This window comes from Asterias rubens, chromosome 10 (assembly GCF_902459465.1).
Source record: "Asterias rubens chromosome 10, eAstRub1.3, whole genome shotgun sequence".
In the NCBI taxonomy this organism is placed as follows: domain Eukaryota; kingdom Metazoa; phylum Echinodermata; class Asteroidea; order Forcipulatida; family Asteriidae; genus Asterias; species Asterias rubens.
Genome location: NC_047071.1, coordinates 4,630,496 through 4,643,694, shown reverse-complemented (window position 1 = coordinate 4,643,694; position 13,199 = coordinate 4,630,496). Strand labels below are relative to the sequence as shown.

The 13,199-nt window shown below is 38.1% G+C and overlaps 1 protein-coding gene across 1 annotated transcript; it reads left to right on the top strand.

The window, feature by feature from the left end:
* The first annotated feature begins 241 nt into the window (after positions 1 to 241).
* LOC117295867 (vesicle transport protein USE1-like) lies at positions 242 to 6,930 on the top strand. Its single transcript, XM_033778651.1, has 8 exons — positions 242 to 356; positions 994 to 1,146; positions 1,525 to 1,574; positions 2,120 to 2,198; positions 2,670 to 2,849; positions 3,207 to 3,244; positions 4,706 to 4,868; positions 6,291 to 6,930. Exons 2-8 carry the CDS (start codon positions 1,051 to 1,053, stop codon positions 6,471 to 6,473), a joined length of 789 nt encoding a protein of 262 aa, XP_033634542.1. The 5' UTR covers positions 242 to 356; positions 994 to 1,050; the 3' UTR covers positions 6,474 to 6,930.
* Positions 6,931 to 13,199: the final 6,269 nt, after the last annotated feature.

Genomic DNA, 13,199 nt, shown 5'->3' with positions numbered 1-13,199 from the left:
ATGCTTTTAATTTTAAATCTTTTTACAATTGTCAATAGATCATTTTGTTTCAGCTAAAAATCAAAATAAAAAATTGAAAATATATTTAAATGTTAAAATGGGAAAAAATTATAACATTTTATAACAAATATTACTTAATAAAAAAATATTTTTGTACAAGGCTTGAGGTCAGCAGTCGCAGGTCATGCACTGTTGTCTGGTTCGTACAAAGTTCATTACATAGTACGCAGTCAAAACAGATGAGCCAGACTCACTTCAAGTTTTCGTCATTTCTGCTTGCGTTGCACACACACTCCACTTTTTCTGACACGACAGCTGTGATTAAACGTGTTGGTTTTGTGTGAATCTCATCATTGGTAAGTACCTTTCAAGGCTAGAATCCAGCCTCAACTTGAGACTCAGCTGAGGACATTTTAAGGTTTTCGTAGTTATTTTAATATTTGGGATCTGATTTTGAACACAGATATGAGTATGATGAGTAGAGATTTAGACTTAGTAGAGAATGTTTACTTTACTTTACAGTTTTTTTAGTATTTAATTTGTATTATTAGTTAAAAAAACACCACTCCAGGGAAACAGCCCTGGGTAAATGGCAGAACCAGTTACTGGGGTGCTGAACTCCTTTTTTTCTTCAAACTTGTCGTTACCGGTCGTATTTAGCCCTCTTTTCTTGGTAGGCCTAACCGACAATGACACATTTTTGGAGGGGGAGAGGGAGTACAGTACAGGGCCCCAGTAAAAACTGGGTCTAATTTAGAAAAACTAGAAAATAGCTCAGTTTGTTATGTTGGTAGAATGGCGGATCGTTAATTCAGATTTTTCTGTGTTCAACCCCAAAACAAATAGTAATAACTGCACTATATATATATATACACTTCAATGTAGGCTGCACAATACACCACTTGCTCACTACATGTTTTTCTTTAACTTTTGAATTATTATGGACATGATTATAAAACATGATTATCATACTATTCTTATGGTTTTTCTCAGATTTTTTTTTCTAAAACCTCCTGACTGTTTAAATCTGGCAATCATTTGCTGGAGACGATGTCGTCAAAATTGGAGATTAACCTTCAGAGGTTATTGTCAAGATGTGAATCGATGGCCGGAGAACAGAATCATGGTGATTGGAGGTTGGAGAAGGTACGGAAAACTAAGACCTCAAAGTCTGTCCTGAAATGGAAAGATGGAGGGTTGAGGATTGGGGGGGGGGGTGTCCCAGTTCGGTTAGAGTCTTTACTTGTACTTCTCAATCAAAGGATGTGGACAGATCATACTCGTAGAACTACATGTATGATGTTAGTTCTCAATGATAGATCTAGGGGTAGACATATGGCAGCCCTTGTTTTTAACACAAGTCAACACATATTTTAGGTGAAATATGTAGTAAAGTCTTTCTGTTAACAAAGTTAACAAATATGAATTAATATTTGTTCTGTATTTGATATTATAAAAACAAATTAAAAGTCGGTTATCAAAAAAAAAGTAAAATTATCAGAGTTATCTTTTATTTTATTAAAGTTTGTTGGTGCACTTCAAGAGAAACTTGCAGAGCTGAAAAGATCACCTAGGTAAGTTTGGTAATCAAGGAAGACAACCGTTTTGAAAATGGAAAGCTTTCGGTACTTAAGTACTACAAAATTCGCTTCATGAAGTTGACGGATGGCGGATAATTGAGGGCCGTAGGCCCGCATAACAAGCTTACTACTTGGTCCGGGTACAAATGAGTGGTAAAGTGGCACCCCCTGACCCAATAATCAAAACCCTTCTCTGTCCCCAAATGAGATAGAACAAAATCAGAATTGAGTTGAACATTAACTTGCCACCCAAAGAGTCTTTGCACCCCCACCCCCCCCCCCCCCCTGATGAAAGTGTCTGGATACGCTAGTGGAGTGGAGGATTGAGGTCACAAGTGAGCCTCTGGAGTTAAGGGGTGGCACAAGTTCCATCTCTCATGTTGACATTTAAGAGGATTTGTATCAAATGACCTTTAGAAAAAAAACTTGTTCATCCTTTTGTTTCATCAGTACATGGTCAACTCATCACTCATCGGATAAAACCTTGTGGCACTGACACTTCATTATTAATTGTTTATAATATTCTTTGTATTTTTCAGTTTGCCAAGTGAAGAAGCTCTGATTGAATATAATAAGAAGATTGAATTCTTGAAAGGACTTATTCAAACGCAGAAATTGGTAAATAACGATTTTTTTTTAAACTTAAAATCTGTGGGTTTTTTTTCAAGATTTTCAAATCGCAGCAATATCCCTTGCAAAACCTGCACAAAAGATTTGACTCCCAAAATGATGGAAGTTGTTGATGCGCATTGTTCGGAGGTGCATTCCACGGTGTGTAAGGGGTCTATAGAAATCAATAGAGCCTCTTGCATAATGCAAAAAGCTACCAGGTATGCTGAGGTCACGTGCACGTTTTTACGCCCAAAGGCTGCTATCGTCCAATGATCTACCTCCTTTTGGCCTCAGGGATGGGGCTTTTTGAAAGTGTGGCGTAGGCATTGGGTCTTTTCGGCTACGGTTTTATTTAACAGTATTCATACATTAAAGTACATTGAGATTTGTCATTTAATTGTGATTCCTATTTTTTGCATAGGTCAAATTCTTTCAAAATGATTGACTAAAATGACATCTTTTCCTATTATCCCCTAGTCTTCTGCCAGTGAGAAAGCCATGGCAACCCAACTCCTAGCTCCAGCCCTTCACTCATCAATCCTAACCTCATCAGAATCTAAGTCTAACGTCAATCCACCCTCAACATCCTCTAAAGAGCTACATCTACAAGCAACGTCAAGATATGCAAATGAGATGAGACGAGAACTCTTGGGAGAGGTATGCTTTCAAAACAGGAGTACATTGTTTTATGGTTATTATAATAACCCCATGCCACAGTTCCAATACAATTTACATTTTACAAGTGCCACCTAACCAGAGGGGAATGGCTGTGCCCCCTTCAAGGGCAATGTTGAAGGCATGTTATTGTTTTTTATTCGGCAAGAGATAAATAGAAAGGTACGAATTATTACAAATATGAAACCAGTGGAATGGAGGCAAGTGTCTTTGTTGCCTGAAAGAAGATTGTTACCTTTGTGCTGTGTAAATGAGTTGAGAAATGTTGACTATTCCTGAGGTGTTTTTTTGTGTGGTAAAGTTGAATGTTTAACTCCAGTTTTTTATCCTTTATTGTAGCCTGATGATGCGGCTGAGAATGGAGTTAGACATAGAAGGTAAACAGAAACAAAAAGAATATATTATCAATATTTGTCATAATTTACTTTTTTACCACAATTTTTTCAATTCACTATTACTCATATTCAGGAGATCAAGTTATGATTAAAATCTTCTTGAAATTCACTGTTTGTAAGCAATTAAGTTGATTGTTTTTTCTTTGAAATAAAAGATAAATTATCAGGTTGGCTCAGCGATTTTCTGTCCCTGCCTTTCACCTCTGTGGACCCCGGTTCAAATCTCACCTCAGACCAAAGCCTTGAATGTGATTTAGCTTTTCAGACCCCACCTGATTGCATGGGTTTTCACCGTTTGGGAGTTTCCTCCCAAATCTAAAACTGAACATTTTCTTCTCATTCCCTATTTATCCTGTTATTGGCTCCCTTCTTCTTCTTCTTCTTCCTATACGAGTACAAGCCTCACATGTGAGTAATATCGTACTATGAAGTGCAAAAGTAAGCAGGCCACAGGAACATGTCGGTAAAAAAAACTCGCAGAAATACATGAAATAAGGTGTATTTATACAGATGCAGGTAGGCTGCTAGTGCAAGTAAAAGAAAAACTGGTGGCTTAACGGAGCCGTAGGCTGGACAGCCGGCTCTGGAACTGGTCCAGTGATGGAGCTGTCACAACAGTGTCTGGTAGGTGGTTCCACAGACAGATGGCGCTTGGTATGAATGAGTGTTGGTATACAAGTAACCTGCAGTGGTGTTGGAGGAAGCCTGATCTTGATGGAATGAAGTAAGGTGGTCCACATGGTATGGCCACAAGCCCATTTACAATCCTATACACCATAGTTGCTTTGTTTTGAGCCCGTCTCTCACGAAGAGTTTGCCATTTGAGGTCTTCTAGCATCTTGGTGACGCTGTGCCGTTGATGGAAGTCGGCCTTGACAAAACGAGCAGCACATCTTTGTACCATGTCTACTTGGTCAGATAAGTCGGTTTGGTGGGGGTCCCAGACTGTAGAGGGATACTCGAGCGTTGGACGGACATAGGTCTTGTAAGCCTGCTCTTTGACTGTGGCTGGGCATCTTCTGAGGTTCCTTTGGAGAAAGCCTCTGGTGCTGTTAGCCTTCTTACAGATGTTATTAATTTGTGGCTTCCAGCTCAGTTTGCTCTGGATGGTGACGCCTAGATATTTTGCTTCATCTACAGTCTTGAGGGTGGTGCCATGGATGGAGTACTTGGCATTGATGATGTTTCTTTTGTTGGTGATTCGGAGGACCTCACACTTGTTAGTATTGAAGGACATCTGCCAAGTTTGTTCCCAGGCTTGTAGTTGGTTAAGGTCATCTTGGAGAGCAACAGCTTGTGCTGTTGGATGTGTGGTAAAATAAACAAATATTTTTAGCTCCTTTGTTTTTAAACTTAAAAAAAAAAGTGAAACTTTGACGTTAGTTTAAAACAAAAAGTTTGTTTTTCCACAATGATCCTCATGACTTTTCATCCCATCCTCAGATTACATGATCTTGAGGATAAGGCATCCTCAGAAGATCTTGACGTTGTCTTGCAACATCATCATAGCATGCAGGAGAAGTTAGCTGAGGAGATGTTATCACTTACAAGAAGTCTTAAACATAATACAGTAGTAGCCAGTAATATCATCAAAGATGATAACAGGGTAAGAAATAGTGTCCTGAACTTTTCTGTAGTTGTTAAGGGGGATCTGAACAAATCTTCCAAACGGGCATGGTTCTTCCTACTTCATACTTCAGTGCCATGGTTAGCACTTCAGTTAGCATTCTTTTGACTGTAGAGGGCGCTACATCATTTACCTATGAAAACATGAAATATCAGTTCTTTTCGGAACCAACATTACTCAAAAGAGATATTCTCATGATGTTGCTGCAAACCTTTCTTATAAACATACCCCCCCCCCAGAAGTTAATGTGGGAATTTGACTGGAAACTGAGTCATATAGAGTGTTTTTTCAACATTTTCTCCCTGATAAGATCTGGTACCTACTAATATTATAGAACGATCTAAGCTTACATCTCAAGAAACAGTGCATTGCCCACTTAACTAGAGGGCGTTTGAATGAATGGATCTACATCACCATAGAATGTAGTCAACATATTGTATCACAAATTGATGTTTTTTTTAGCGTCATGGACTTTCGCCAACGCCATATTTCAATCATTTCATGTTGTTTACCGCCATGAGCACTGGCCATGAGTGTCTAATAGTAACAATAACACTAAGTTCACATTTTACCCTAGCAACGAGGTCAAAGGTGAAGCCAAATACTATTAACCCCCTGGTCACTGGGTCAATATAAATCATGCCATGTAATAATCTCATTTCCGTTTGGAATAAACAAACTCCCCAAAATGAGTTATTTTCATTGGTTGTTCAGATGTAAAAACACTCATAAGTCCCGGAAATTGTTTGGATTGATTTCAAATTGTGGTCGAATCAATCTTGTTAGCGGACGTGCACGGATTGGACCGTGAGAACAAAACTGTGTACTTGATATAAGGTTGAGTTTGTTTTGTTGTGTACCTTCAACAATTGATAGGATCCTGGTTTGTGAATTCAGAACAGAATCATCATCATTCAAACCTTATACTGATGGATCAAACGATATTGAATAAAGTTCAGAGACATAAAACACAAGGTTGTGGGTTCAAATCCTACTAAGCTTACCGCTGATTTCACAATGACTAGAATAAGTATTGTCAGCTAGCGACTATCACAATTTCTTGATTTGTGCATTTCGTAATCATAGACGTTAAACCAATGTTTGTATGAGATATATTGGCTTTTGCTAGCTTGGTGTTTATGAGCCCCTTTTGCCGAGTTCCTTGATGTATTGTTGTAGTTACACTGCTAGTTACTGAATCACAATTCATGATTTGTGCAATTCATAATCATAGACGGTAAACCAATGTTTGTATGAGAGGGATTGGCTGTTGCCAGCTTGGTGTTTATATCCCCTTGTGGGAGTTTGCTGAGTTCCATTGATGGGAAGATCATACAAACAAACAAAATGTACTTCAAAACGAATACGACTTAATCATATTTGGTTTAACTTTTTTTCCAGAGGCTTGGTGAGACGGTTCAGCTAGCAGACAGTAACTACAGCAGACTGAAAGTAGAGAGTGAGCGATTACAGCAGCATACACAACGAGCTTGTAACTGGTGGTTATGGGCAAGTCTTCTCTGCGTTACTATCATCTTCTTATGGATGATCGTCTTTATAAGATTCTTCCCTAAGCTTAGGTAACCCCGCCTTGCCTACCAATGACTGCCATTTTATTCATGTTGAAGCTGGCCTGCTACTAGCAGCCATGTCCTCCAACTTGCGTTACCTCTGCCTCCAACTTCCTCAAGTGTTGCATTCTATGCGTGTACTACTCAAAAGCTTGGCTGAGATTTCAAACTTGGTACAATTTTCACAGCACTGATTATCATAAGCGCAAATTGTACACTTAGCAGAGGATTTCATTATTTTAAAACATATTTTACTAGTATGGAAGGAAAGTGTGCTAGTGTTTTCAATGTTGTAAAGATTCTTTGCTTATAGTTGGCCAAGAATGATGATTGTACAAGTAACTGTAACAGTGCTTTGAAATGGGGTCCAAGTCACATCTACCTGCCATTTCCTTATAGTGGGTGCGTTCGATTAGCTTCCCTGGGTCTACCCCGCGGTGCTCACTCGGGTGGGCCCCCTGACAAGAGCTAAACGAACGATCACTCAGCGCTCTCGCAGTGACGTCATGCACCTTGGGCCAGCCCCCAAGTGACCCACTCCACAAGCAGGGCACTGGGGGCTGACCCGGGTGAGCCCCTTGAATGACGTCAAAACTAATCGAACACACTGGGGCAGACCGGGGATGACCCAGGGGAAGCTAAACGAATGCACCCAGTCCAAGTAACCTTATGCCTGCCATTCTAAGAACAGGTGGCCAGCACTCCTAATAAGTTCAGGTAGCATGTAAAAAGTAACCCTAGCCTGAGGTCATCACTGTATAAGGTACAGCTCATGATCAATCACTTATACAAACTAACAACATTGAACACATTTCTTGATACTTTGACCCCATGGTCAATTGTGACCTACTTACAATGATACTGAAGTGACGAAAATGTTACAGGCAAAATCGGTTTTACAAACTAAAAGTTAAAGCATAATATCGACCTGTTTACAATCTAGCCAAATTGAAGCTAAAAGCTTTCTCTGTAATTGTAAAGAAAATATTCAGCTGGTAATTGTCCATAAATGTGATAATTCAGTTAAAAGGTAGTGGACACTGTTGGTAATTGTCAAAGACTAGCCTTCACAGTTGGTGTATCTCAACATATGCACAAAATAACAAACCTGTGAAAATTTGAGCTCAATCGGTCATCGAACTTGCGAGATAAAAATGAAAGAGAAAAACAACCTTGTCACACAAAGTTGTGTGCGTTTAGATGGTTGATTTCGAGACCTCAAGTTCTAAATCTGAGGTCTCGAAATCAAATTTGTTTGAAAATGACTTCTTTCTTGAAAACTATGGCACTTTCTCACAATGTTTTATACCATCAACCTCTCCCCATTACTCCTCACCAAGAAAGGTTTTATGCTAATATTTATTTTTGAGTAATTACCAATAGTGTCCACTGCCTTTAACACATACATACTATTATCCCAAGGGGATTGAATCATATTGATAGTTTTTGGTGACTTTTGAGTTTTGGTTAGGCCCTTTTAGTTATTTATTAATAAAAAAAACATTAATAATTAACATTATTAATAAATTACATTTGAATTTAATCTTCAGGGAGTGGAAACTTTATCAAAATAAATAACTTTAAAACTGGACATTTTGAGCTGTGATGAAAAATAGGATTTTGTTTGAGTGATTCTGAAGATTCAAATGATGTGTTTTTCAGACATGATAATATCAACTGGCTTTATCATGAAGCTTAGTACAAATCTTGGGAATATGTTAAAGGCAGTGGACACTATTGGTAATTGTCAAAGACAAGCCTTCACAGTTGGTGTATCTCAACATATGCATATAATAACAAACCTGTGAAAATTTGAGCTCAATCGGTCATCAAAGTTGCGTGATAATAATTAAAAAGGAAACACCCTTGTCACACGAAGTTGTGTGCGTTTAGATGGTTGATTCGAGACCTCGAGTTCTAAATCTGAGGTCTCAAAATCAAATTCGTGGAAAATGACTTCTTTCTCGAAAACAATGTCACTTCAGAGGGAGCCGTTTCTCACAATGTTTTATACCATCAACCTCTCCCCATTACTCATCACCAAGAACGGTTTTATGCTAATAATTATTTTGAGTAATTTACCAATAGTGTCCACTGCCTTTAAGGGAGATGGTCACAGTATGTTCAATCTTTTAAGACTGACCAATTGTAAATATGATACTATAATTAAATTAATTGTGAAAAGAAGTATGGTGTTTCTACTCTTCATTGTCTTTGATTACATTTCATAGAGTGACAATATCTCTTGTGATTAAAATCAAGATGGAATTCTTTCATGCTTTGAATAAACTCAGCAATTGAACTGCATAGCCCCCTCTATTGGTCATGAAATGCAATTTTATTCAAGTCCGAGGTTTTTTCATTATTATTAAATAAAAAGAATGTGCCACATTTTGAGTAATGATGGAGAAAAATTGTTTTGATAATTGGGAGCTTTGTAGTTACCGCATCTCTTAGAAAGCTACCTTTTGATTGATGGTCGAGGCATTACAGCATTCTGAGGGAAAAATACCTTCTTTGCCGTTTCTTCGGAAGAAGTAAATGAGAGTAAAATGTCATGTGACCTTGACATCATCAATCCAAGGAGACAAACACATTGTTTTAGTTTTGTCGCATTGGGCAATGTGCATAGGGCAATTTAATGGATCCGTCTGCATGACGGTTGTGCAATTATGACCGGAATCATTCATTTGTCGTCTGAGGTAGATGTGATGGTGTTTATACAATATGGATGAAGTTCTGCAGTAGGCGTATCAACAGATGCGAGTAATGTTGTGTGTGTTTGGGGTGTGGGGATGGGGGGGGGGGGGGTCCGTAGACTTCATCAACCTAGATATGACAGTCAGGGAAGCTTCCATTCCATGAGTCTGGGGTGACTTCTATTGTGTATTTTCGTTTCGGGGGCTGTCCAATAAATTGGAGAATTATGCTTTTAGTCTTGCGAGCGTTAAACCAGACACAAATCTTTGATGAATTGATCATTGGGAGCGTGGTAAATTTAGCTTCGTTAGCTGTTGCTTCTTCAAGCTAATAACAGCAACCCCCTCTCATTCAGATATTGGTTTAATGCCTACGCAAGAGTGAGCAGAATGACAAGTTAAAGGCAAGACTTAAGATGGACCAAGAACAATCAAAGTAACCAATGAGAGATAGGGAAAGAGGGAGACTAAACACAAAAGGAGACTTCGATTACGATCAACACTAACAGATCAGTTGAGAGACCAGACTTGTACAGGGCATTGTGATAGGAACCAGCTGGGGATTGGAACCTGTTACATTCCGATTGCAATTCAAGCACTGCATTCACCAATACATTGCGCTGATAACCCCCGGCCCCCCTTCTCAATCCTCAAAAATATTGGGGAAATAATACTTAAGAAAGTTTTAAAATAATATGAGAGGCTGTGTATCACCTTTGTCTGAGATGTAAACCATTGTTTGTTATTTGTAATGTTATCCTTTTATTCAAGTAGACATAGTACTTCATCATAATGCCCAATCTTTTAAATCTGCTAAGGAATACTGCTTAGCAGAAATCAGTTAGCAGTCATGATTTGTCTACTGATTGTGAATGGCTCCATGCTAATACTCGTCCAGACAACTATTTTGATGAACAATATTTCCTGAAGTTCTAAGAAAGTCAAGTCTCCAACAAGCCCTCTGATAAACATTTCTCACTCGGTTCTCCCGACCAATGTCGCCCATCAAATACCAGGGTATTGCTTTTGGTAAAGACTTAACTGTTACATGTGACAAGTACGAGGCTAGAGTACCCTTTTCCCTGCCCATCTGCTTGGCTTCAAATGGACCATTAATAGAGGCTTTATTCATCTTTCATCACCCTATTCATCATACCGCATATACACCAAGATCTTCCCAAACTTCCAAATTCCTGTTTACAATATCTCTGTTCCCACCAGTGGTCCATGGGTGACCCCGCTATGGTTAAGGTCACTGTACTGTATATACGATGGAGGTAAATTTAACAGCGAGCTTGCTACAATGTGTTGTGAATTTACAGGGATTTTTTCTTTTAACTACACATCATCCAAGGCCTGGTTTTGCATTTTGCAGTGCAAACATGAGCATGTATGGTGGTTAAAATTGGTCAATATTTTACTTTAATTGTACTCGTCCTTCCAGTAAGTAGTAACTTCTGTTTTTAATTTACTGAGAGCCATTGAAAATATTCTTGTTTACCAGGCCTTTTTTGATAGTTCATAAATGTTCACACCTCAGACTTTGATTCATCATGATTTTGATGTAGAATGATTATCAAAAACTTCAAAGGTCTAGAAATGTTCTCTCAGCCAATGACTCAAAAATGTGCACCATTAAATCAATTAAAAGGTCTCAGCATATCCTGCTTGAGATGTGTATCAGACTTCTATTTTTTACCACTTCAATTTGCTCCAGCACATTGGATTTCGGACCTAGCAATTTTCAAACCTGACTCGCAGAAATGGGCAGCCTTGGAGTCGAGCTGATGGGCTAGAACCAATTCCCGGTAAAGGTCAATTGAAAGACTAGGGATGAGATTTGCCAAATGTGAACAGACCAGGAAAATGACTTTCAATATGGGGTTCCCCTAATTCTAGACTCGGAACCTCCGCAATGTACAATTCAGGAGGTTCAAACATCAACAGAAACACAAAGCTACAGATTTGGGCAAAACTTGCTTAATTTCTTCTCCCCTTCTTTTGAGAAAAGAGAAGGCCACCAGAAAATCCTGAAATTGGAACAAATCCTGATAATGAAAACCCTCAACAGTATGTCCCATCTCAAGGAAAAAACCCGTTAAGCAGACACTTCAACATTTTATCAGTATGCTCTGATCATCTTCAAGAGACCTTTCCATCAACTTGTTGTAGTTTCAACCAAAATATTTCTCCTTCAAGAAATGGTGTGAAATATAGATGCATTCCACAGTGCCTTGGTGTATTGATCAACTGTAAGATAAATCTTAGTGACACCCGAGTTTTTGATTTATCAATTGAATAGTCACCAAACACCAAACTGATCTGTATAAATAGGGGACCTTTGGACATCTTGGGACCCAACAATCCTAATGACAGGTTTTTATTTCTTAGTTTTTCTTCTTATGAGAACTGTTTATCTTCAGCTCACATGGGGTATGTCAGAGTTTCAGCTGGTCACTGTCATGGGTTGGAGTTTTATGGTTGTTTGGAATGAAATAAGACAGGTTTTGTACACAATCTTGTCAGGATATGAGATGTATATAGAATAGTGTTGAGTGGGTGTTCCTATGAGGTAAGATTTACGACTTGTAGTTCTGTAAAGGAAGGTATGGTTGACAAATATGAAATAGCACATTCTAGAAGAAGAAAAAACGCTCTCTGAACTGGATTTGGTTGCTGAAGAACTGTTCTTTTGCTTTGGTAGTTTTAAGCAAACATTTTTCAGACTCATAAGCTGAAAAGTAAAAATTTGTATCTCTGGAAAATATTCGTTCAGATCTATGTTGACTATATATATTATTGAACAACCTAATAGTAATAATACAAACATGACAATTAAATCAGTTAAAAATAATGAAACTATAAAATAAAAAAATGTTAAAATAATCAAAAGCCACAACATAAAGAAAATGACAAAGAGATATTCACATGGTGTATACTGCAAACCTCTCTTAGTTATACTTCCACCATGCAATGAGTTTCAATCTTACTTAAACAGAAAATGGCAAGCGAATCTATTTTAAGATGGCTTGGTTTGGTTAAGGTGACCTAATTCAATATGAAAAATCTGTTGTCAAATTTCACCAAGTCTTTGAAAATTGTACTTAAACTACATGGGCCAATGTGCGACACTGTGACCCAGTTTACACTGAATGAGAAATCTCATCCTACAAATAGGTCCCTTGCCGCCTCAACCAAACAAGGAAATTCCATCTCTTCCTTAACTCTCACTAGACTTGAAGTCTCTCCTTTCCATCTAAGAATTAATGCATCAAATGCAGCCGCAGAGTACACTCAACAAGACCGATCATTAGTCTTGACAAATGCCCCGAGGTTTGTAAATTTACCTGCGACCAAACTATTAAATCATGTGAAAAAAATGTCTCTAGCTAAACAAATTTGTGGAGCTGACATTAAAATTACACTGTGGCTTGTGTACAAAGTGCAGCCCCTGCTCGTAGAGTCTGTAGGGTTTTGAAGTATGTTGACTGATTATAAATGCAAAACTCAATCTGTTTTCAATGATAGAAATGTTTATCGGTCACATTTTCAAGACTTCAAACGCAATGAATGTAAGACATCTAAGTACATTGCATTCTTTCTTGAACTTTAATTTGAAGTAATTAAAGTCTTCTCCAAGATGACAGCATTCAGCGGAACTTCATTCTATCATCGTGTATATATTTAAACTTGTTTCTCTGAATCATTGTTGCTAATTCTTATCTAAAGCCCCATCTGTTCAAAGAAGTGAAGTCTAACTTGTCCAAACTCTCACATTATGTCACTCACATTTTCAATGATTGGACAACACTTACAGGAAAAGTACAGAAGATCACAGATTTACATCAAACTTACAAGGTCTAAAAATTATGATAATAAAAAACATCCCTTGAAATATTTCTGTCTGAAATTGATGAGAAATAAATAATCTCATTTCGCACTTGGAGTTTATTGCTCAGTGAGCGCTTCATTCATTTTTGTTTGCATCCATGTCATGCAAAATGTGTATTCGGGTTTTCACTAGTTTCTCGTGACCGAGA

Coding starts and splice junctions, on each gene's coding strand:
- LOC117295867 (XM_033778651.1), top strand. CDS start 1,051: ATGTCGTCAAAATTGGAGATTAACCTTCAGAGGTTATTGTCAAGATGT. Junction 1,575..2,119: donor GAGCTGAAAAGATCACCTAG/GTAAGTTTGGTA, acceptor TGTATTTTTCAG/TTTGCCAAGTGAAGAAGCTC. Junction 2,850..3,206: donor GACGAGAACTCTTGGGAGAG/GTATGCTTTCAA, acceptor CCTTTATTGTAG/CCTGATGATGCGGCTGAGAA.